The sequence below is a fragment of the Mustela nivalis genome (assembly GCF_964662115.1).
Source record: "Mustela nivalis genome assembly, chromosome: 13".
NCBI lineage: Eukaryota > Metazoa > Chordata > Mammalia > Carnivora > Mustelidae > Mustela > Mustela nivalis.
In genome coordinates, this window is record NC_139032.1 from 11,272,851 (window position 1) to 11,294,305 (window position 21,455).

General features: G+C 38.8%; 1 protein-coding gene across 7 annotated transcripts in view; it reads left to right on the forward strand.

The window, feature by feature from the left end:
* The window catches only part of CFAP95 (cilia and flagella associated protein 95), a 233,222-nt gene that overhangs the window by 42,747 nt on the left and 169,020 nt on the right, over nucleotides 1-21,455 (forward strand). For 5 of the 7 annotated variants that reach the window (XR_014302247.1, XR_014302248.1, XR_014302249.1 and 2 more), the window contains exon 1: nucleotides 337-584. The exons of 1 other annotated variant lie outside the window; for it this stretch is intronic. Coding sequence is in view for 3 of the 6 variants with exons in the window: in XM_082696707.1 (XP_082552833.1) it covers nucleotides 418-584 (167 nt within the window). In the remaining 3 variants the exon portion in view is untranslated. Of the gene's footprint in view, nucleotides 1-321; nucleotides 585-21,455 lie in introns of those variants that run through there. One more of the 7 variants, XM_082696706.1, reaches the window with a different exon arrangement.

Here is a 21,455-nt window from a genome sequence, read left to right on the forward strand (position 1 = left end):
GGCGGAGGGGCGTCCCTCTCAACCTCTCCGTAGGTGGGTCGCTATCCTCATTGCATTCTGGGAAATGTAGTTTCTTTTTTTTTATTATTTTTTTTTTTTAAAGGTTTTATCTATTTATTTGACAGACAGAGATCACAAGTAGGCAGAGAAGCAGGCAGAGAGAGAGGGGAAAGCAGGCTCTCGGCTGAGTAGGGAGCCAGATGCGAGGCGCCCCTGTAGTTTCTTTCTAATCAGTGCCTACCGGGTCTTGGAAACCAGATCTATTAGGTTTGAGGGATCCGCCCCTCCACTGGCCCCGCCCTCTCCATTGACCCCGCCCCAGGTTGCTCAGGAGATGAGAGACGCCGAATCCTGAATCCTGGTCGGTGTTGGCGTGGGGAGAGGAATAGGTGCAGAAAGAAATCCTCTGAGGTCTGAATGTGGCCAGCCTCAATGGAGAGTTCTGGCAGCTCCTGCCAGGACTGGTGCAGCAGTAGGCAATACTGGTTTGAGCTCGGACCCACGGACTTGCTGGAGCGCAAGGGCTCCCTCACCCTCCGCTCCCATCACAAGAAGTACTCGAAACCCGTGTTGGTGTATTCTTGGTGAGCAAGCTCTCTGCAGTTCCTGACTGCTGGGGGAAGGGACGGGTGGGGGAGGAGACAAAGGAGAGTAACCGAGAGGGCAAGGGTGGAGAGGATAGAATAAACAGAGAAGAAGGGAATGAATGAAGAGGGAGAGAAGAGCAGAGAAAGGGAAAAGGAAGAGGTGAGACAGACAAAAGATGGGAACTGGGAGAGGGGACAAGGGAGAAAAAAGAAGGAGAAGAAAGATCTTCATAGGAGAGATAAAGAGGGTGGGAGTGAGCTTTTGGGGCCACAGGAAGAGACAGGAAAGCCTCCAAGAGCAGCTCCCCAGACACACTGAGACCTGCTGCAGAGCTCCCAGTCCACCAGAGGTCATACATCACTCTCACAGTCTATGCAGGTGAGGCCTAGAAATCACATTTCTGAAATAACATTACTTACTCTTAAAAGGAAGGGTCCGTTAGGGGACAGCAGGAGGGTGCTGAGTTAGTCGAAACCCTCCTTGATCCCCTCCATTCATGTAATATATGTGAACCCTGTGGCTTCTGTCTTGCAAACTTTCTACAGCCTACCCGCTTTTCCAACGAGCCCCCCCCTTTTAATTCTTATCCCTAAAACTGGCTCTCTGCCTGTTTTGAACTCGGCGTGAGAGGCTAGATAGATTTGGAATCCAAAGCTCTATTATGAAGTAGAAAATCCCCCTTTTAGCCTCATACAGGGGTTCCCTCATAGACCTCAAGCAAAACACTTAGCTCTTCCATGATTTTGTTACTCTATAAAGATGTAGGTCATAATATAAATCACTATTAGAAATTATTGTTAAAGACCTTTTTCAAGTGGACAGTGTTTCTGCTCTCTTTTGTCCTACCATGACTTGTGGGCATCAATAGCAAAACCACAGAAGAATATCCATGAGAAGATGACGAATTTGGTGGGGGTGAAGTGTGATCTAACATGGAAAGTCATTATGGTCACTGCAAAAATGTAGAGTGTTCTTACGCTATTAATTTTAGAAAGAACATTTGGGAACAGGAAGAAGTAAATTCAACATTCATGTGTCATGCACTTTGCTATGTGTTGGAGACACAGAGTCAGGTAAAGTGGATTCAGTGAGTTAATTTGTCTAAAGCATTTAAGAACACACCTGTATATAGTAAGCAGCCAAAAATATATGGTAGCTAATAATAATTTTTTAGGATAATATAATGGTTGAACACTTGGACTGTAGGTTAGAGTATCAACTCTGTAGCATGTGATAAGGCAAGTCACATGACTGCTCTAGGCCTCTGTTTCTGCAACTGTAAAATGGAGATGCTAAGTCTATTGTAAGATTAAACACAGTATTGTATGTGAAGCACCTTTTAACATGTAGTCTGGCACTTAGCACAGTAAAGGTTATATACATATATTAGGACATGGTCATGGACCTCAAGGAATTTCATAGATCTGTAAAGGAGAATGCCATTAAATTCAGAATAATTCGATCTGTGCAAAATAGAGAGGAGTATAAGAGGTAAAGGTAACAGGGAGAGGTTTGTGTATATGTATGGTTTCCTGAGCAGGGTTTAGAAGGAAGAATAGGAGCTCCACAGATAAACAAAAAAGAACATTGCACTCACAGGCAAGTGCAGTGGAATAGTAAGAAGCAACCTCATAGGGAAATAGAAATAGTTCTCTTTAGTCCACAAGTACAGTTGATCGTCATTATTTGCAGATTCTGTATTTGTGAATTTGCCTACCTGGTAAAATATATTTATAATCCCAAATCAATACTCAAGTTACTTTCATGGTCATTTATGAACATGTGTGGAGAGGCAAAGTTTTTTAGTCACTCCCCACCCCCACACCCCCTCAACACTTTTGTTTCAGCTCTCATACTATAAACAAGTAGGGTTTTTTTTCATGGTCTATTTAGCCTTTTTCTGCTTTTCGTTGGTGATTTCATTATTGATAGAGCCCCCATACTGCTGGAGTGCTATCTAGTGTTGTGTTGCAAGGAGGCTGTGATGTGCCTTGTGGAGAAAATACATATCACATACGCATTCAATCACGAGTTACAGTACTGTTGGCTGTGAGTTCAATGTGAATGAATCAGCAGAAGATATTAAATAAGGTATTTTTAAACAGAAACATACATAAAAGCAGGTTTTATATTGATTGGTTGATGAAAATGTGAGCAGGGGCTCATAGGAACCTACTTCTTTCTTTCCCTTAGGAGCAGTGGTTCAGTATCTGCTAATTATTTGCGACAACTTTATAGAATATAACAACTTAAATAATGAGAACTGATCATAAAATGTGAGAAATACTTGATTTCTTTGAGCTGGCTGTGCAGTTAGCATCCTTGCTTCCCTTCCATATCCAAGCAGTCTCCAAAATTTGTCTTTAAAAAAAAAAAAAGACAAAGTTCAAATTATATAAACTTCCAAATGAATAATCTGATCAGCTGTTTTGTTTTTAATGCATTCTGGTTGTAATTATTTGTTTTCTAATGACTTATTATATATTAAAACTCTTATTAAATTTTAATCTTTTATGAGTGATTTTTATTTAATCAATGAATATTTACTATCTATGATATCCCTTCCAAGTGACCTCTCAACTGAGTATTTGATCAATTAAATGACTTTACCTCTAGGTTTACAAAGTAGAATCTGAAACTGGGAAAAATTCTGATTTACCTCTGCTTATATAGTTTAAACATTTGCATGATTTGTGTGTTTCTCTTTAGGTTGCATGAATACAACAGTCTGACTTCATTCCACATATTAAAAACAGTTGTATGTAATAGACCTGCTAAAGTGATATGCACAGAATGGTCATGTTAAAAGTGTCTCTGGGGCAGTACTGGAATAAGACACCTGGACACCATCTCTTTTTTACAGCTGCAATGATGGATAGCGTCAGTATCACCTGTATCACACTGACGCTTCTGAATGAGAGAGGCCTTTTCTAGTTCTTTTCCTCTAGTCATTCCTGTAGCATTTGTAAAGCTATACTATTAGGCGATTCCATAAGAAATTCCGAGTTGGGGGGAAATCTTCTCTTGGAGTATTTTCCCATTCATTGGAATAATGGAATACTAAGAATAAGAACAACTAGATTTGTCCTTAATAAATTCCCCGATGTGAGGCTACTTCTTATATTTTTATATATGTATTTTAACTCATCTCTTCATTGCCTACATCGACATCAGGTAATAAGTGATGATAATTTAAAGCCCCCAAATTCATTCGAGTCTCCATGGAGACAGTTCGTGCTCTGGTCTCCATGGTGACACCTAGAGTTTTAAGAGCTCAGGTTAATTTTAAGTATATTTCAATTACTTTTCTCCTCTGTCTAAGCCCTAATTAAAGAGCCTGGGCATTTTACTCTTCCCTTCCTTACCACCCCCCCCATAATAAGAAAACAAAAAGAGAAAGGGAAAAAAGGGAAGAAAAATAGAATGCAGTTTTAACTGTGGGGTATGAAAGTTCGTAGTTTTACAGATTTCTACATAAAATCATTTGGCTTGGGGAAAGAAATTAAAGAACTTTCTATGATGCTTTTCGGACTTAAAATTTATTGTGCTGACTGAAGAGGGAGTTCAGGTATATTTAAGGTACTCCATGATCAGAGGAGAGCCCGCTTTCAAGCCCACAAGGTATCATTAGTGTACTTACAGAGAAAATAGAGATGCATTTTCTAATATGCTGCATCATTCTTCCTGTATTTAATCAGTGACTTTCTCAGGGACTAACCTGGCAGTATTTGGAGTCCTTCACATGGCTCAGGGCCAAGCTAGGGTGACCCAGACCTTCTCTAGCCTGCATCCTTCTCCTCATATCTCTAATACACACTCACAAAACAGGATGAAAAGGCAAATCAAAAAGCCCTTTAGTAACTATATGGTGCAGCCTGCCTCTTTTTTGAAATCCTTAAATGTTTCCCCTTCCACCAAGCCTCCACCTCCTACCTTTAACAGCTCAGGCCCTCAACTGAATGCTTATTAACTCCTATTTTATGTACATTTTAAATAAGTTTGCTTATGTGGTTTCCATGCATGCAGCATAGACTTTGGAAAGAAGAGAGAAGAGCCTTTAAAGAGGCTTTTTTTGGTCAAAATGAAAAGTGAGAAGAGCAAGCCTCAGGGCAAGGGGTAAGAACACAGCGGGTACTCAATTAACATTCATCAAAGAAATGAACAAATGAGCCTATAGAATGAACACACACAGAAGCCCAAAAGGCACTGGGTTGGGACCCTCTCTTTTATGCTTTAGAAAGGCCCAGAGGTACAAGTCTATAGGATGGCAAAATTCATAATAAAACCAGAATAGATTCTCATAGCCGTGATCCTGATCAAATAGGACAACACTGAAGCGTGTTTGCTTACCTCTGTATAAGTGAGCTTAGAGAAGTATGATGTACTCTTCTTCTGATTGGAATGGTGAAGAATTTAAAATTGGGAGCTAAACTTATGCTCTTCCTACTTGCAGTGCATAACTTATCGGGGACTGACAGGTACTAAGAAGATTTATATTTTAAAGAGATATTTTTGTTTCTTAACTCATGCTTAAAAAAAAATTCTAAATTACAATATCATGTGACCATTTGAGATGATGTAATAGTAGACCAATGACATGCAAATATATTCACCATCGAGTGGGTAGCAGAATTAGAAATTATAGAAAATATAGAAAATATATTTTCTAAAATGGATCTTCATGACTTTTCAATTGTTAGTTACTAGGAAAAAATTCAAACTTGCCAACTAAAGGGTATCTGTCTCTTCAAGTTTAAACAGCTTGTTATAATTTAAAATAGTCTCTTTCAGAATGGTGCCCACTATTTCTGAGTCCCTCATCCTCCACACTGTCCTTTCCCCAGCGCATCTGTGTGTGTGAGGGACTGACGTATGTTATTTTGGTGATGGGGATTGAGGCCCCCAGATTATGTGTGGGTCCTTGTTCTTGTTCACGTCACCCTTTGTTCAACTTTTGGTGCTGCTTCTGGTGAATTCGTGACTAATCCACTTTGTTGAGGACCCTATGTCTCTGCTCATGGACTTAGTTCCACTTTGGCTCTTGCTGGCACTACAGATCCCCATGTCACGTCCCTGACTGAGGCTGGTTACCCACAGCCTCTGTGATAGGGACACCTCATCCCTCAACACAGCAGCCCTGCCTCTGCCCTCTGACAGCTTCCATCAAATACCCTGTGGAGAGGGTGTGTGCATGCTGGGGTTTTCCTAGGAGAGTTCACTCCCATTGGCCTGGAATTACTCAAAGCCTTTTCTTTCACTTTCTAAAATGATCTGGAGAGAAAGATAAATTGTAAGGTCACCCTATCTGAGCTATGTTTGGGAGCTTCTGAGTCTTGTTAATAGCAGCTTAAGAAATTCCATCCTTTTCTTTCTCCACAGTGACTTTCGAGAAAAATATCTTACTTAGAACTCAAAAATTCCATTTTGTTAGAAGTTAATCAGCCACGTTTATTTTCCTTCATATTCCTGTCAAAACAACCCTAAGTCTTCCCAAGAAAAATGTGGATGCCTCTGATTTATTCAAGCAAAGGTTATCTTACAGAGTTAAGCAAAGAAAAGTAAAAAAAAAAATGAATATTTCAAAGTACAATCTCACTGTAGGTAAAAGAAACAAAAACAAAAACCAGATGTGATGAATTCCTTTGTTAAAGGTGTATGTTGAGGGATACCTGGGTGGCTCAGTCAGTTGGGTGTCTGCCTTCGGCTCGGGTCATGATCCCAGGGTCTTGGGATCAAATCCCACATCAGGCTCCCTGCTCAGTGGGGAGCCTACTTCTCTCTCTCCCTCTGCTGCTTCCCCTGCTTGTATGCTCACTCTCTCTCTCTCTGACAAATAAATAAATAAAATCTTAAAAAAAAAAAAAAGTGTATGTCGAAATGGATTGGAAATAGATTGAAAGGACTTTCACCATAACACAAAATACTTACTGGATGTAATTAGATTTGTGGATTTTATCTTACTGGATGGTAGTTAGATTTGTGGATTATTTGCCTTTCTTTTCCTCTTTGCCACCTCTACATTTTCCATAATGAACATGTATTATCTTCATAATAAGAATAAAGTAAAATTACTTTTAAAAATTTGATATCATTTCTTACAGCTTTTCCCCTGAAGCAAACATTCTCTAAATGATCAGAATGTAGACACAGCGCTTCATCTCTTTTAGAGTCTGAGTCACTCTTCATGGTTTATTATGAGTCTTTTTAAAATATCTTTTTAATTGCTAGTTTTATGTTGGGTAAAAAGGATGATGTTATTCACATTCATTCGGATTAACCACCCTTTCATTCTTGTCTCAGTTCTATAATGGTAGATCCTACGCCGCAGTTATTTTTAATCTAGTTCTACATTCTCGTTCCTCAACATACGTACGTACCCACAAATGACTTTGAATGTAGTAGTTTTGGGGGGGAAGCACCTTATTTTCTATTTTTAAAATGAAATCCAGGACACCGTACATCCTTTTGCCCTGACTGAATTTTTCTTTCAATGCTTTTCTCTTTTATGAAATTTCAGCCAAATTCTCTTCCTGAAAACTGGTAGTTATAGAATTCTTGTGCCTTGACCTTTATGTGAGGTTTTGCTTAACTGGCAGCCAAAATAAAGTGTCTTGCAAGTTTTGCTTGCAAGATGAACCCTTGTAAGGTAGGATGTTACAGGATAGGCATTTCTACATGTGCATGCACTTGGAGTAGGAAAGACCACTTCTGTATACAAGTGCCTTTGCCTGAGCCTACTGTCTGCTTACTCTGGTGACCATCTCCCACCTGGGCCATAGGAACCACCGAAGACCACTCCTCAGGATAGGTAAAGATGTGGGGCATGAGCGAGGATGTGAGAAGAATGTGGGGCCTAGTGACATTTTGTAAAGGTGATGTTAAGTCTATGGACACTGTGATAACCAGGCTCAGGGCTCAAGGTTTTGTTGTTGTTGTTATGTAAGCTCCACACCAAGCATGGAGGTCAATACAGGGCTTGAACTCACGATCCTGAGATCAAGACCTGAGCTGAGATCAAGATCCAAGCTGAGATCAAGAATCAGACACTTAACCAACTGAGCCACCCAAGTGTAGTGGGCTCAACTTTTTTAACAGCACTAAAGCTAGTATAATTAGATAAACTCCTCTGAGTTGGCCAAGGAAGCCACCTCTCGGTACGATTTTCTGTGTACTGGTCAGACTTCTTTTGATTACAAGTGACAGACACTCAGCTTACACTAGCCTAAGGAAGCAAGAGAATGAATCAGGTCACATGGAGTGGTTGATCACCAGTTAAGAAGGAAGACAGAGGTGCAGCTCCACCTTAGGAATAACTGGAATAGAAGAGGCAAATACAAACAGGTCTCGTTTAATTTCTCCTCTCTCCTCCTCTTTTTGTGTTTGCTTCATCTTATCATTGAAATCTGCAGAAAACATGGCTGCTGCGATTCTGGAATTTTTATCTTATATTTTTATCCACACATACACACACACACACACAAAACATTGGTGTTAAGGAATTTTCAGTTCTGCATACAAAAATTTCAGGTTAGATGTGCATTCTTGGATCTATTTGGGGTCATCCAAATGGGCAGGGTTAGACAGAAATTATGTCAGTTCTCCAATAACCATAGGATGAGATGGATATACCCAGGAGAAAGGAGTGCTGAGCTCAAAATCCTATAGATATCTACTGTATCCCATTCTATCCTAGAGATAGCTACTCTATCTGCTATATCCTATAGGTAGCTACTGTAGTAGAGAATGGACTCCATGTTACAAATACCCATTTTTATAGCAAAAATTTAGAGTATACACATTAATATATTACGGATTTCCTACATTGGCTCTCACTTCGACTTTAAGCTTTCACCACTCCACCTAACCAGCACCTACACGATACACTTTTAAAAAATTGATTTCAGGTATAATGGACAGAAAACAGAAATCTTGTGTAGATATTAGATAAATATATTTTTACAATACCTTGAAAAAGTTAGTTCTGAGTAGATTTGAATATTGTTTTATTGTTTTTGCTAGACACTAAGCTTTTACTACTTGTTTCCCTTATTTCATTTTGAAATACAATTACATTTTAATGTTATGAGTCATACAGTGTTATTTCTTTATTTTAACTTAACTAAGTTTTGATGCATCAACCATTAATTGGCAAAAGAATTATATGTTTCTTTGGTAAGATGTTAGATCCCCAATCAGATTGTTCTAAGTTCAATCAAAAGAAAGAATTGACATTATTTATTTATCGCAAAGAATTTAGCTTTCTTTTCTAGAAAGTGATAGGAAGAAGGGGTGCCTTTGTGGCTCAGTTGGTTGGGTGTTTTCCTTTGGCTTGGGTCATGATCCCAGGGTCCTGGGATGTAGTCCTACATGGTGGGGCTCCTTGCTCACCAGGGAGCCTGCTTCTCCCTCTCCCTCTGCTTGTGCTCTTGCTCTCTCCCTATCTCTGCCAAATGAATAAATCTTTAAAAAATAAAAATAAAGTGGTAGAAAGAATATTTTGAAATTAATATGTATGAATGACTTCTCAGAATTTTTTTAAACACTTGGAAAAATACTGAAATGCTCAAGAAGGAGCCAGGAACATTAAATCAACTTTTGAAAAAAAAAATCACTTAAAAATATTTTTATTTCTAAATAGTTCTTTTTTAAAAATAGCATTTGTTTTAAAAAAAATATATGTTTATTAAACCACTGTTATGTTGCAGGCACTCTGCTGAGTCTGGGATTTGACAATGAGGTCAAGTTTACTGTGAGACAGGAGTTGGGAAGGCTGGCCAGGCAAATACTATGTGCTATGCATACTAGGATCAGGGTAAGCGAAAGAGCATCCTGGGAACATCCAAGAGGAGCACTTAAGCCTACTGGACCAGGTCAAGTTTGCTAGAGGAGGAGGTTCTAGCTCCTAGGGTTCACATAGAGAACTAAAGATGGCACATTAGTTAGTTGTCAACTGAAAGCATTACCACCCCTTCCACTGGAGTGTTTGGTAATAGGTGTGGGCAGTTTTGATCACATTATTACCAGTCTCTGGTGATGTCAAGTGTGCGATTACAAGAATTGTGACTTTTGGTTCTAGGGAGGGTCACAGCATCTTAATAGCATTTAATCATCTGTCTATATGATGCCTGAGTTACATATCCATAACTCTATGGCCAGATGGGTGGGGACAACAGCTAATATATATCTTAGGCCAACACATTCAGGTTAGCTAAATTTACATATAGTCATTCATACCAAGGGCGTAAACAGCAAATCTCCTAATAGATCATCACAGAAAAGGAATTCTTATTTATTACTGCATAATAATCCTGAGCATTCAGAGCTCAGTGGCACCTGTTCTCGCTGTAGGGGTGCATGCCGACAAGTAACCCAAATTTCACTGAAGACAATTTCCTATAGCTTAACATATTGTGGTGTCCTTTCTAGACCTTGAAAGGAATATGATATAGTAGAGAAATCTAGTCTGGATAGATTGTATATTTTTTTGTTTTGGTTTTTAGAGGCGTTATTTTGTATATTAAACAATCCTTTTTTCAAGATTGATTTATTTATAGGAGAGGGAGACATTGAGGGGAGGGGCAGCAGGAAGGGGAGAGAGAGAATCTCAAGCTGACACCCTCCTGAGCATGGAGACAGACATGAGGCTTGATCTTGTAACCCTAAGGTCATGAGCAGAAATCAAGAGTCAGTGGCTTAACTGACTGAGCCACTCAGGCTCCCCTGTATGTTAAACAATCTTAAAATAAATATAAATAATTAGGAAAATCTGCTGGTGGTTGTTTTAAACTTATGTCAAAATGAATGTGGTGAATGTAATTTGCTCCACTATAGGTCTTCTCGGCCCCATCTTTGCTCTTGTACCTCTGACACCTAAGGAGATCAAGGCATGTCAAACATCCCGCTAGATAGTAAGGTACAAATAAGAAATTTCCTTCCATAATAAAATCATCTGGGCATGGTGCTGTTTGATGGAAAAGTCTCTTTTTTCCTTGACACCTTTTTCTGTTTCTTCTTTGGGAATTGCCTATTTAGGCTTTCTGTCTCTACTGAGGACAATTTTAGTAAACAGCTTTTCATAAAAGGTTATGTGTGCCATCTAGCTTTCCAAATATATTTGCATAGAGTTATGGAAAGTAGTCTTTACTGCTTTTAGATTTTTTCTTCTATTTTGATGGCTATTCCTATTCTTAACAACCTTATTAAGATACAACTCACATACTACACATATCATCCTTTTAAGGTATATAATTCAGTGGCTTTCAGTTTATTGACCAAGTTGCACATCTATCATTGGGTACCTGTGTGGTTCAGTCAGTTAAGCACCTGCCTTCAACTCAGGTCATGATCCCAGAGTCCTGGCATCAACCCCCACATTGGGCTCCCTGCTCAGTGGGTAGGCTGCTTTCTTCCCTGCTTGTGCTTTCTCGCTATCTCATTCTCAAATGAATAAACAAAATATATTTTTTAAAAGTTGTCCGTCGGGGGGACTTTGATGGCTCAGTCGTTAAGCGTCTGCCTTCGGCTCAGGTCATGATCCCAGGACATTGGGATCAAGTCCTGCATCGGGCTCCCTGCTCAGCGGGAATCCTGTTTCTCCCTCTCTCATTCCCTCTGCTTGTATTCCCTCTCTTGCTGTCTCTGTCTCTGTCCAATAAATAAATAAAATCTTTAAAAAAAAAGTCCATCTATCAACACAACTGATTTTATTTTATTATTGTTTTTTAAAGATTTTGTTTATTTATTTGACACAGGGAGAGAGAGAGACAGAGAGAGGGGGGAACACAAGCAGGGGGAGTGGGAGAGGGAGAAATAGGCTCCCCGCTGAGCTGGGAGCCCAGTGCTGGGGTGGGGGTTGGTGGCTCAGATCCCAGGACTCTGGGATCATGATCTGAGCCGGAGGCAGACACTTAATGACTGAGCCACCCAGGTGCCCCAACATAATTGATTTTAGAGCATTTTATTAAACATAAGAAGAAATTCTGTTCCTTTTAGCTGTAACTCCTTTTTTTTATTGGTCTTTTTTTGTGTGTTATGTTAGTCACAATGCATCATTAGTTTTTGATGTAGTGTTCCAAGAGTCATTGTTTACATATAACACCCAGTTCTCCATGCAATACATGCCTTCCTTAATATCTACCACCAGCCTCACCCATTCCCCCCACTCGCGTCTCCTCTAAAAGCCTCAGTTTGTTTCTCGGAGTCCGCAGTGTCTCATGGTTCATCTCCTCCTCCGATATCCCCCACTTCACTTTTCCTTTCCTTCTCCTAATGTCCTCCATGTTATTCCTTATGTTTCACAAGTAAGTGATACCATATGATAATTGACTCTCTCTGCTTGACTTATCTCACTCAGCATAATCTCCTCCAGTCCCGTCCATGTTGATGCAAAAGTTGGGTATCCATCCTGAATCCCTTTAAGCTCGAGAAACCACTAACCTACTGTCTGTCTCTATAGATTTGCCTATTCTAGACATTTCATATGAATGGAATAAAATAATATATGGTCCTATGTGACTGGTTTCTTTTACTTAGCATAATGTTTTCAAGTTTCATCCATGTTGTAGCAAGTATCAATAGTTCATTTCTTTTTATTGCCTAATAATATTCCACAATGTGGATATTATATTCCTCTACTCTGTTTATGTCTCCTTTGTTATTTTTCTTGATTTTTGAGATGTGCCTGTTTTGCTTACTTACTCATTTATTCAGTTTTCTAACTTATTTAATTCTGCATTTAACTACACTTTTATCTTGAATTATTATGTCATTCTGCATTCTTTTGGCTTGCTTGTTCTTTTTTCTGTGTTTTTGAATTAGATGTTTTACTTATTTTCATTGTTTCATTTTTGTTGATATAAGTCCTTAAAGCTTAGAATTTCTTTCTGGGTACTGCTATAGCTATAATCTTCCTATAAGTAGTATTTCAATTTATTGGTAGTTTTTATAAATTCAACAGTTTAAGTTTGTATTGATCTTTGATCTTTGAAGTGTTTAAGTATGTTCAGATTGAAAAAGGATCTTTTAAAAAAATGTGTTATAAATATTTAGTGTTATTGAGTTGTCATTTATATCTTTCAAACATAATTAAAATATTTTTCTTAATTTTATAAAAGTTCTATGTGCACTTTAAGTTGAATTTAGATAGTCACCAAATATTGGCTTCATACTCCATGTGCATACTATGTTCACCTATTTATTCAAGGATAATGACCCAAATTCTATCCAGTCACAGGTCAAAATTTCAAGATCTCTATGTGTTATGCTATTATCTCTCTACTAAGTGTAGCTGTAGACTAGATGTAGCTCTGTGTGATTCAGAAAACCATATAGGAAAGGGACAAATTTTCTGTTCCCAGTGAATGATGGTAAGACAAGGACAAGATAGCTGTAATAAGCACTCTTGCTCAGAAAGAAGGATGGAAGGAAGAGATGGGACTGTCATTTGTCCATAGTCATTCTTAAATCAGGTTAGGCGCACAGAACCCTATTCTGGTGTTAGGAATGTTCTTTGTTAGACCCCCATTCTGCTTTCTGGAAGCAGCTTCCCTTTCCCATTGTCCTCTGTGGCCCTTGACTCTGCCCTGTGTGTGGTCTTTTCTATTATTCTTGAGCACATCTACAATGGATGTTGTTGTGACTATGTCTTCCTGTGAAACTGCTTGGCTTTCTCAGTTCATTTCCTAGTTCCAGAAGTTTGAGAGGCCAAAGAATATTTTTTCAAAAGATTTATTTATTTATTTTAGAGAGAGAGAGTGCTGGGGGAGAGGGCAGGAGCAGAAGGAGAGGAGAGATTCTCAAGCAGGTTCCCTGCTGAATGCGGAGCTTGAAGAGTGGAGAAGGCTCTATACCACAACCCGTGAGATCATGACTTGAACCACACCAAGAATCGGATGCTTAACTTGCTGAGCCACCCAAGGGCCTCTCAAAGAATATTTTAAGTACCAAGCAGTTAAAGGATTTTAAATTCAGACTTCTGGCTTATTTGGAAGAACAATTTTTAAGAATTTCGTAAGCTTATTTGTTTGAATTCAGTTAATTCTAACTGGTAATAGCCTGCTCTCAATTCTTTCTAGATGAAGTTCTGCTATATTTCTTTATTTTTTCTCTTATAATAAATACGTTGAATATCACTTTGAGACTGCTGTAGTTACAGAAATCAGAAACCCTGGGAATTTCTGTTTGACTGTCTCCTTAGGCAGATGTTTGCTTCAATGCAGCTTAATTCACTGGGAGCATCTAACAATGGGATAAACTTTGCTGCAAGGCTCAGCTTTGATAGAACTTTGTCTCAAAAAGATCTTTCTGAGTTTTTCTCTCTTACTCTTTGAGATCTAAAAGTTGCTGGCTCTTCTAACATTTCAGACCCCAAATTTCAGGACTCTCTCGTTTCCCTTTTACCTTCTTGTAAACCAGCCAATTAACTGAATTTACCTCTCTTCCTTTAAAAATACGTTGGGAAAAAACAATCGTAGTTCACACAGGGAATTCACGAACTTTTTCCCAATCTCTTTCTCTGTCTCACTAGATATGTGAGTTGACTCTTTGCCTACTGCAATCATGAAATGTTTTGCCTTTCCGCACTGCAGTATCAGCTTCCTATTGTTTTTGCCTGAGTTTTAGCCAATCCCATATACTTTAGATTTTTGTTATAGTAGCACCCATCCCAATTCTGATACTGATTTCTGTGTTAGAGTAGGCCAAACTTAATCTGTGATATCAACCCCCTGAATATCAGTGGCTTAACACATAAAGGTTTATTTCCGGCTCGCACAGAGTCAACTGTAAGTTTTTGGTGGAAGAGTGGGCATTCCTCTGCACAGATACTCTGGGATTCAGGCTGATTCAGGCTCTATCCTCTAGAAAGTCATTGACTGCTCTGTCAGGGGAAGAAAGAGTTGAGAATTGTACAAGAGCTTTCACTGTCAAGGAAAGGACATATATTTTTTCTGCTCATATTTATTTTGTTATTCAGAACTAGTCAAATGGCCCCACCAACTGCAAGAGAGCTGGGAGTTTTAACCTCTTGTATTCCCAGGAAATAAGGAAAAATAATATTGGTGAGCACAATATCTATTACGTATGGAAGACTTTCTTATAAAACTCACTCCTAGGTAGATTCTAGGGCTAGATTTTTGTTCTTCTAGCTCTGAAGTCATTGCCCATGAGCAGTGTTGGCAAATACCTTGAAGGCCTCGGTAGACGGGATGTTTTGAAAATCTATTTAACACTTTGGTTATAGGATTTCATCCAAAAATTGACGTGGAAATTTCCCCACTGGATTTCCAGCTCTTAAATATTTTTAATGTGTTGGGACTTAAAAATGATATATTTTATCTAGCATTTTCCATTGTTTTCAGTGAATTTATTTGCATAACCATGGAAATATAATTTGGCTGCAACTCCAAGAGTTCCCAACTCTGACCAGTCTCGTTAGTGAGATTTTTCCTCACAGCCTCCTATTTTCAACTTGTTCCAGTGGTCTTTCACAAATTCTTTGGTTCTACTTGTCTTTCAATGGATCTTCACTGCGTATGGGAGCCCTTGCACACAGTGTGATCAGGAAATTATAATTTCTGACTTCACCAAAAATTCGGTTTGCTTTTAATTTTTCCATTTCCTTTGTTACTTTTGAATGATTTCTAGGAAGATATAGGGAAAATGTGCATTTGTATCACTATGTTCATAGTGGAAGAATATTTAAACTTTAGATTCTGTTTATGAAGAATGGCTTGTTCATTGGTTTCTTTTTTTTTTTTTTAAGATTTTATTTATTTATTTGACAGAGAGAGATCACAAGTAGGCACAGAGGCAGAGAGAGAGAGAGGAGGAAGCAGGCTCCCCGCTGAGCAGAGAGCCCGATGCGGGACTCCATCCCAGGACCCTGAGATCACGACCTGAGCCGAAGGCAGTGGCTTAACCCACTGAGCCACCCAGGCGCCCTGTTCATTGGTTTTTAATGTGAATGAAATGAATTTCTTTGAAACCAAAGAACCTTGTAATATCTAGTCAATATGCATTGCTCATGGGTTCACAGAAGTGTGCATTAAAATGGGCCTTAACAAAGACCACACCAAAAAGGAGAATTTTAGACCAATATCACTGATGAATATGGATTCTAAGATTCTCAACAAGATCCTAGCAAATAGGATCCAACAGCACATTAAAAAGACTATCCACCGTGACGGGGTGGGATTCATCCCTGGGTTACAAGGATGGTTTAATATTCACAAATCAATCAGTGTGATAGAACAAATCAATAAGAGAAGAGAGAAGAACCACATGGTCCTCTCAATTGATGCAGAAAAAGCATTTGACAAAATCCAGCATCAGTTCCTGATTAAAACTCTTCAAAGTATAGGGCTAGAGGGAACATTCCTGAACTTCATAAAATCTATCTATAAAAAACCCACAGCAAATATCATCCTCCATGGGAAGAAGCTCACAGCCTTCCCGTTGAGATCAGGAACACGACAAGGATGCCCACTCTCACCACTCTTGTTCAACATAGTATTAGAAGTCCTAGCAACAGCAATCAGACAACAAAGAGAAATAAAAGGTATCCAAATTGGAAATGAAGAAGTCAAGCTCTCTCTCTTCGCAGATGACATGATTATATGGAAAACCCAAAAGACTCCACCCCCAAACCACTAGAACTCATACAGCAATTCAGTAATGTGGCAGGATACAAAGTCAATGTACAGAAATCAGTTGCTTTCTTATACACTAACAATGAAAATACAGAAAGGGAAATTAGAGAATTGATTCCATTTACTATAGCACCAAGAACCATAAGATACCTGGGAATAAACCTAACCAAAGAGGTAAAGGATCTGTACTTGAGGAACTACAGAGCACTCATGAAATAAATTGAAGAAGACACAAAAAGATGGAAGACCATTCCATGCTCTTGGATCTGAAGAATAAACATTGTTAAAATGTCTGTACTGCCTAGAGCAATCTATACTTTTAATGCCATTTCAATCAAAATTCCACTGGTATTTTTCAAAGAGCTGGAGCAAATAATCCAAAAATTTGTATGGAATCAGAAGAGACCTCGAATTGCTAAGGAAATGTTGAAAAAGAAAAAACTGGGAGCATCACATTATCTGATTTCAAGCTTTATTACAACATCATAATCACCAAGACAGCATGGTGCTGGCATAAAAACAGGCACATAGACCAGTAGAATGGAGTAGAGAGGCCAGATATGGATCCTCAACTCTATGGTCAAATAATCTTTGTCAAAGCAGAAAAAAATATACGGTGGAAAAAAGACAGTCTTTTCAATAAATGGTGCTGGGAAATTGGACAGCTATATGTAGAAGAATGAAACTCGACCATTCTCTTACATCGTACACAAAGATAAACTCTATATGGATAAAAGACCTCAACGTGAGACAGGAATCCATCAGAATCCTAGAGGAGAACATAGACAGTAACCTCTTTATATCAGCCAGAGCAACTTCTTTCAAGATATGTCTCCAAAGATAAAGGAAATCAAAGCGAAAATGAACTCTTGGGACTTCATCAAGATCAAAAACTTCTGCACAGTAAAGGAAACAGTCAACAATACAAAGAGGCAACCCACAGAATGGAAAAAGATATTTGCAAATGACAGTACAGATAAAAGGTTGATATCCAGGATCTATAAAGAACTTCTCAAACTCAACACACACAAAACAGATAATCATGTCAAAAAATGGGCAGAAGACATGAACAGACACTTCTCCAATGAAGACATACACATGAAAAAATGTTCATCATCACTAGCCATCAGGGAGATTCAAATTAAAACCACATTGAGATACCACCTTACGCCAGTTTGAATGGCCAAAATTAACAAGACAGGAAACAACGTGTGTTGGAGAGGATATGGAGAAAGGGGAACCCTCTTACACTGTTGGTGGGAACGCAAGTTGGCGCAGCCACTTTGGAGTACAGAGTGGAGATTCCTTAAGAAATTAAAAATAGAGCTTCCCTATGACCCTGCAATTGCACTACTGGGTATTTACCCCAAAGATACAGATGTAGTGAAAAGAAGGGCCATCTGTACTCCAATGTTTATAGCCACGGTTGCCAAACTGTGGAAAGAACCAAGATGCCCTTCAACAGATGAATGGATAAGGAAGATGTGGTCCATATATACTATGGAGTATTATGCCTCCATCAGAAAGGATGAATACCCAACTTTTGTAGCAACATGAACGGGACTGGAAGAGATTATGCTGAGTGAAATAAGACCAGCAGAGAGTCAGTTATCATGTGGTTTCACTTATTTGTGGAGCATAACAAATAACATGGAGGAAATAGGGAGATGGAGAGGAGAAGGGAGTTGAGAGAAATTGGAAGGGGAGATGAACCATGAGAGACTATGGACTCTGAAAAACAATCTGAGGGTTTTGCAGGTGTGGGGGGGTGGGAGGTTGGGTGAGCCAGGTGGTGGGTATTATAGAAGGCATATATTGCGTGGAGCACTGGATGTGTGCATAAACAATGAATTCTGTCACACTGAAAACAAACAAACAAACAAATAAATAAATAAAGGGCCTTAAGCTCATATAATACAATCTTTTGATATTATTCTAGTAGAGTTCATCCAAATTATTTCAAAAAGTAATATTAAGACTATAGGGAAGGAGCTCATACAAGTCATCAGATGTTTGCTTTTTGTTTTGCAGGGAGGAACTGGTCTTCATTCCATTTATAAAAGATATACTGTCAAGGTTTTCTTTGGACTACTATAATTACTAATGTATAATACACTTTAAAAAATGCTGTCTCTCTTTAGTCTTACTCTTCTACCTCCTAGCGTGTCTTTAGCCAGTTGATATAAGTTGATTCTGGAGGGGAGAATCAAAGAAACCCCGAGAAGCATCCTAGGATTTTAAGATTAGTGAGATCCAGTTGGTAAAACATGGTATAATGGAATGTCTTAATTCTGATTTGGCCAGGACAATCCTGGTTTTCACCACTACCAGGTACTTAGTACCTCATTTCCGTCTGAAAATGTTCCAGGTAGATTAATCGATTACAGTAGCACCATGTCTTAAACATGTCCCTTCAGCTGTTTTCAAAGTCATGTGTTTGGCAGTTACTCAGACTGACGACATTTAAACTGTTTAGACACAGACTCCCACTACTATATTGTTTTTTGTTTCCTCCCAATATTCTCCATAGGGCCTCCTGTTTCTGAAAACTTCCTATGAAGAAAATCCTTAATAATGATGGGTCTCACTCATTCAATATATGTCACTCAATATATGGCCCTCAATACATGTCCAGTGAAGAAAATGAAAATGAAAATGAAAATTTCACGTACTGGCCTTTGTCAGATGGTTTTCTTTTGAGTTCAGTTTAGGATTCAAGTTCCATGGTTTCAGGTTATAGATGCAAAATCACATAGACCATGAGACATTGAAAACCAAAGACCTTCGTCATAAATCTGATATGTCACCATTTCTCCCGAGGACATAAGATTTTCCTTATAACTCTGCAAATACATCTAAAAGTGTTCATTTGTCAGTTTGATGAATGTGCCACTAAAATAACATTACTTTGGCATGTAAATCATTTTCCCATGAAATCTTTAAAAAGCATTGTCAAATGTTTCTCTATAGCCTTTGATTCTATTGGCTTTATGCTTCTGAGGTGTCAGGAAATAGAGCTGACTCTCTGGGGTAATTTTCTTTTAAAGTTCTAGATAGCAGATGTTTATAAAACCTAATAAAAAAGATATCTTTCTCTTCTCGCGTGGGTTAGATTTATATCAGAAAATATAATAACTGACAGAGTAGTTGTGAACTACATTAATAATTCTAAAATTTAAAATTAATATATTCTTCCATCTGGAGTTTTAACAAAACATTTTTAACATCTTTGAAATCCGCAAAGAAAATGTGTCTCTTGTCAAGGAACTAGAAGCTCGAAGGGTTGGGATTTTCATTGTTCTCGTGTCAGATATTGCTCAGATTCACACCCCCGTTGCAATCAGTGTTATGCATATGTATGCCGAGAGCTTTCCCACTCAGCAAGTAGGTTTATAATTCCTCTGGAGACAAGGTTTTGTTGCAAAGGACTAGCTTCTCTATATGCATAATCACTCCTTTATATGTGCTTTTGCAGAGTGAGCTGGGATGCTTTTTATTTTTATGGACACATTTGAAAGCCTCTGCTTTCAACATTTATATTAAGGTGACAGTAACACAATGTAAGAACATTCAATCAATCAATCAGTGAAGATTTAATGAGCATTTATAATATTTTAGACTATGCTAGGCTCTGAGATCACAAAGATGAATAAAGAATAATTCTTGTATCTAAGATACTCTGAGTCTAATGAGAAGGCAAATTCATTAATGCATAATTAAAAAGAAAAAAAATGTGAAAGGTGGAGCACAGATACAGGTTTTGTTGCAAGCCTCCACTTTGTTGCAAGCTCCCACATAGACGTGGGACCACGGAAAGTACGTGTAAACTTTAGTGTAATGTGAGTGTCACTTGGTCCACTAGAATACAACTTGGTCACTTTTCCTGCAGCAGGAATCCTATGGCCTAACTACACGCCGTCCTCTACTGGGAGCCGGACCACTCTCGCTTGGGGCAGCCTGAGGGGAGCTGCAGGTCCTTGCCCGAGAGTGCTCTGGACTCACGTTTCTTTAGTTTTGCAACTCACTTTCAGCTGTATGTGTTTATTCAACAGGGGCTTGCCAATCAAATTTGATGTGGAGTCATCCAACTCTTATGATAGGAAACCCCAGCTCCCAAAGGACCCCAGAAACAGACCCTTGTCTCTCCCGACAAGGCATTTCTTGGGACTACATTAGGCCTGAAGAGATAGGAAGAACAGGACTCAAGCGTTCAGGTGATACAGAGTTGGTGGTAGGAACTTACATGCTGACTGCATAAGTTGGGCATTTGTCCAGAAGAGGAACTGCTCATGCTATCTTTGACCTACTAGATTGTATTGATCTTAATCCCCTCTGTAGCAGGCTAAGTGCCATTTTTGACTACAGGGTTATAGTTCCAAGCTCCTTTTCATACAGTTGGCAGCTCTGATCCTGTCCTGTCAGTCCTTTCCCCATTCCCAGTTCTATTCATATTCATACTGTCTCTTCCACAACAGAGTAGAGAATGCAAGCTTCATCTCTTATAATTGAGGATGGCTTACATAAAGATTTCTTATATAAAGGAAGAGTCACAGCACTCAGCTCTGGCCCTGATACAGCAAGGTCCTAAGCAGAAGCAAGACTGCTTGTCAAGGAAGATTCTGGCAATGATGGCAGGGAGCCCTGTGGACTCTTCTCCCAGAAAGAAGGTCAGCCAGTACCTGCATGCTTGTCATGGAAGACATAGTTCTTCCTTCAGTCAGCATTACGGAATACCTGTATTCAAGCAGCTTTGACCTTGAACTGACTGCTGACCAGCTGCTGTCAAATTCATGTCTGGACAAATTAATATCTGAAGAAGTCAGTCAGTAGACTAGACCAGTACTGGTCAACAATGACCATAAGATGAACTGTAAAGACAATGTAGCAAGTTATTTATATAGCTAAATTTATTCAGTTTAAAGGACTCTGAGATTGTTTTTACTTATCTTTGGTGTTAGAGGTCTTCCTATTAAAGGTGGTAGATGGTTATTTTATTTTTTTAATGCTTCTGTTAAAACAAAAGTTGGCAGTTTTATGTTGGTTCTACAAATTTTGGGGGAATATTTTGCTGCTCTATGAAACACCTTTGGGAACCACTGATCTAAGTCTGGTATATAACTGTTCCCTGGAACTTTCTTAACCTTGACATTTTTGACATTTTGAGCCAGATATTTCTTTGTTATGGGGGGGGGCGGGTTCTTTGCATGGTAGGATGTTTAG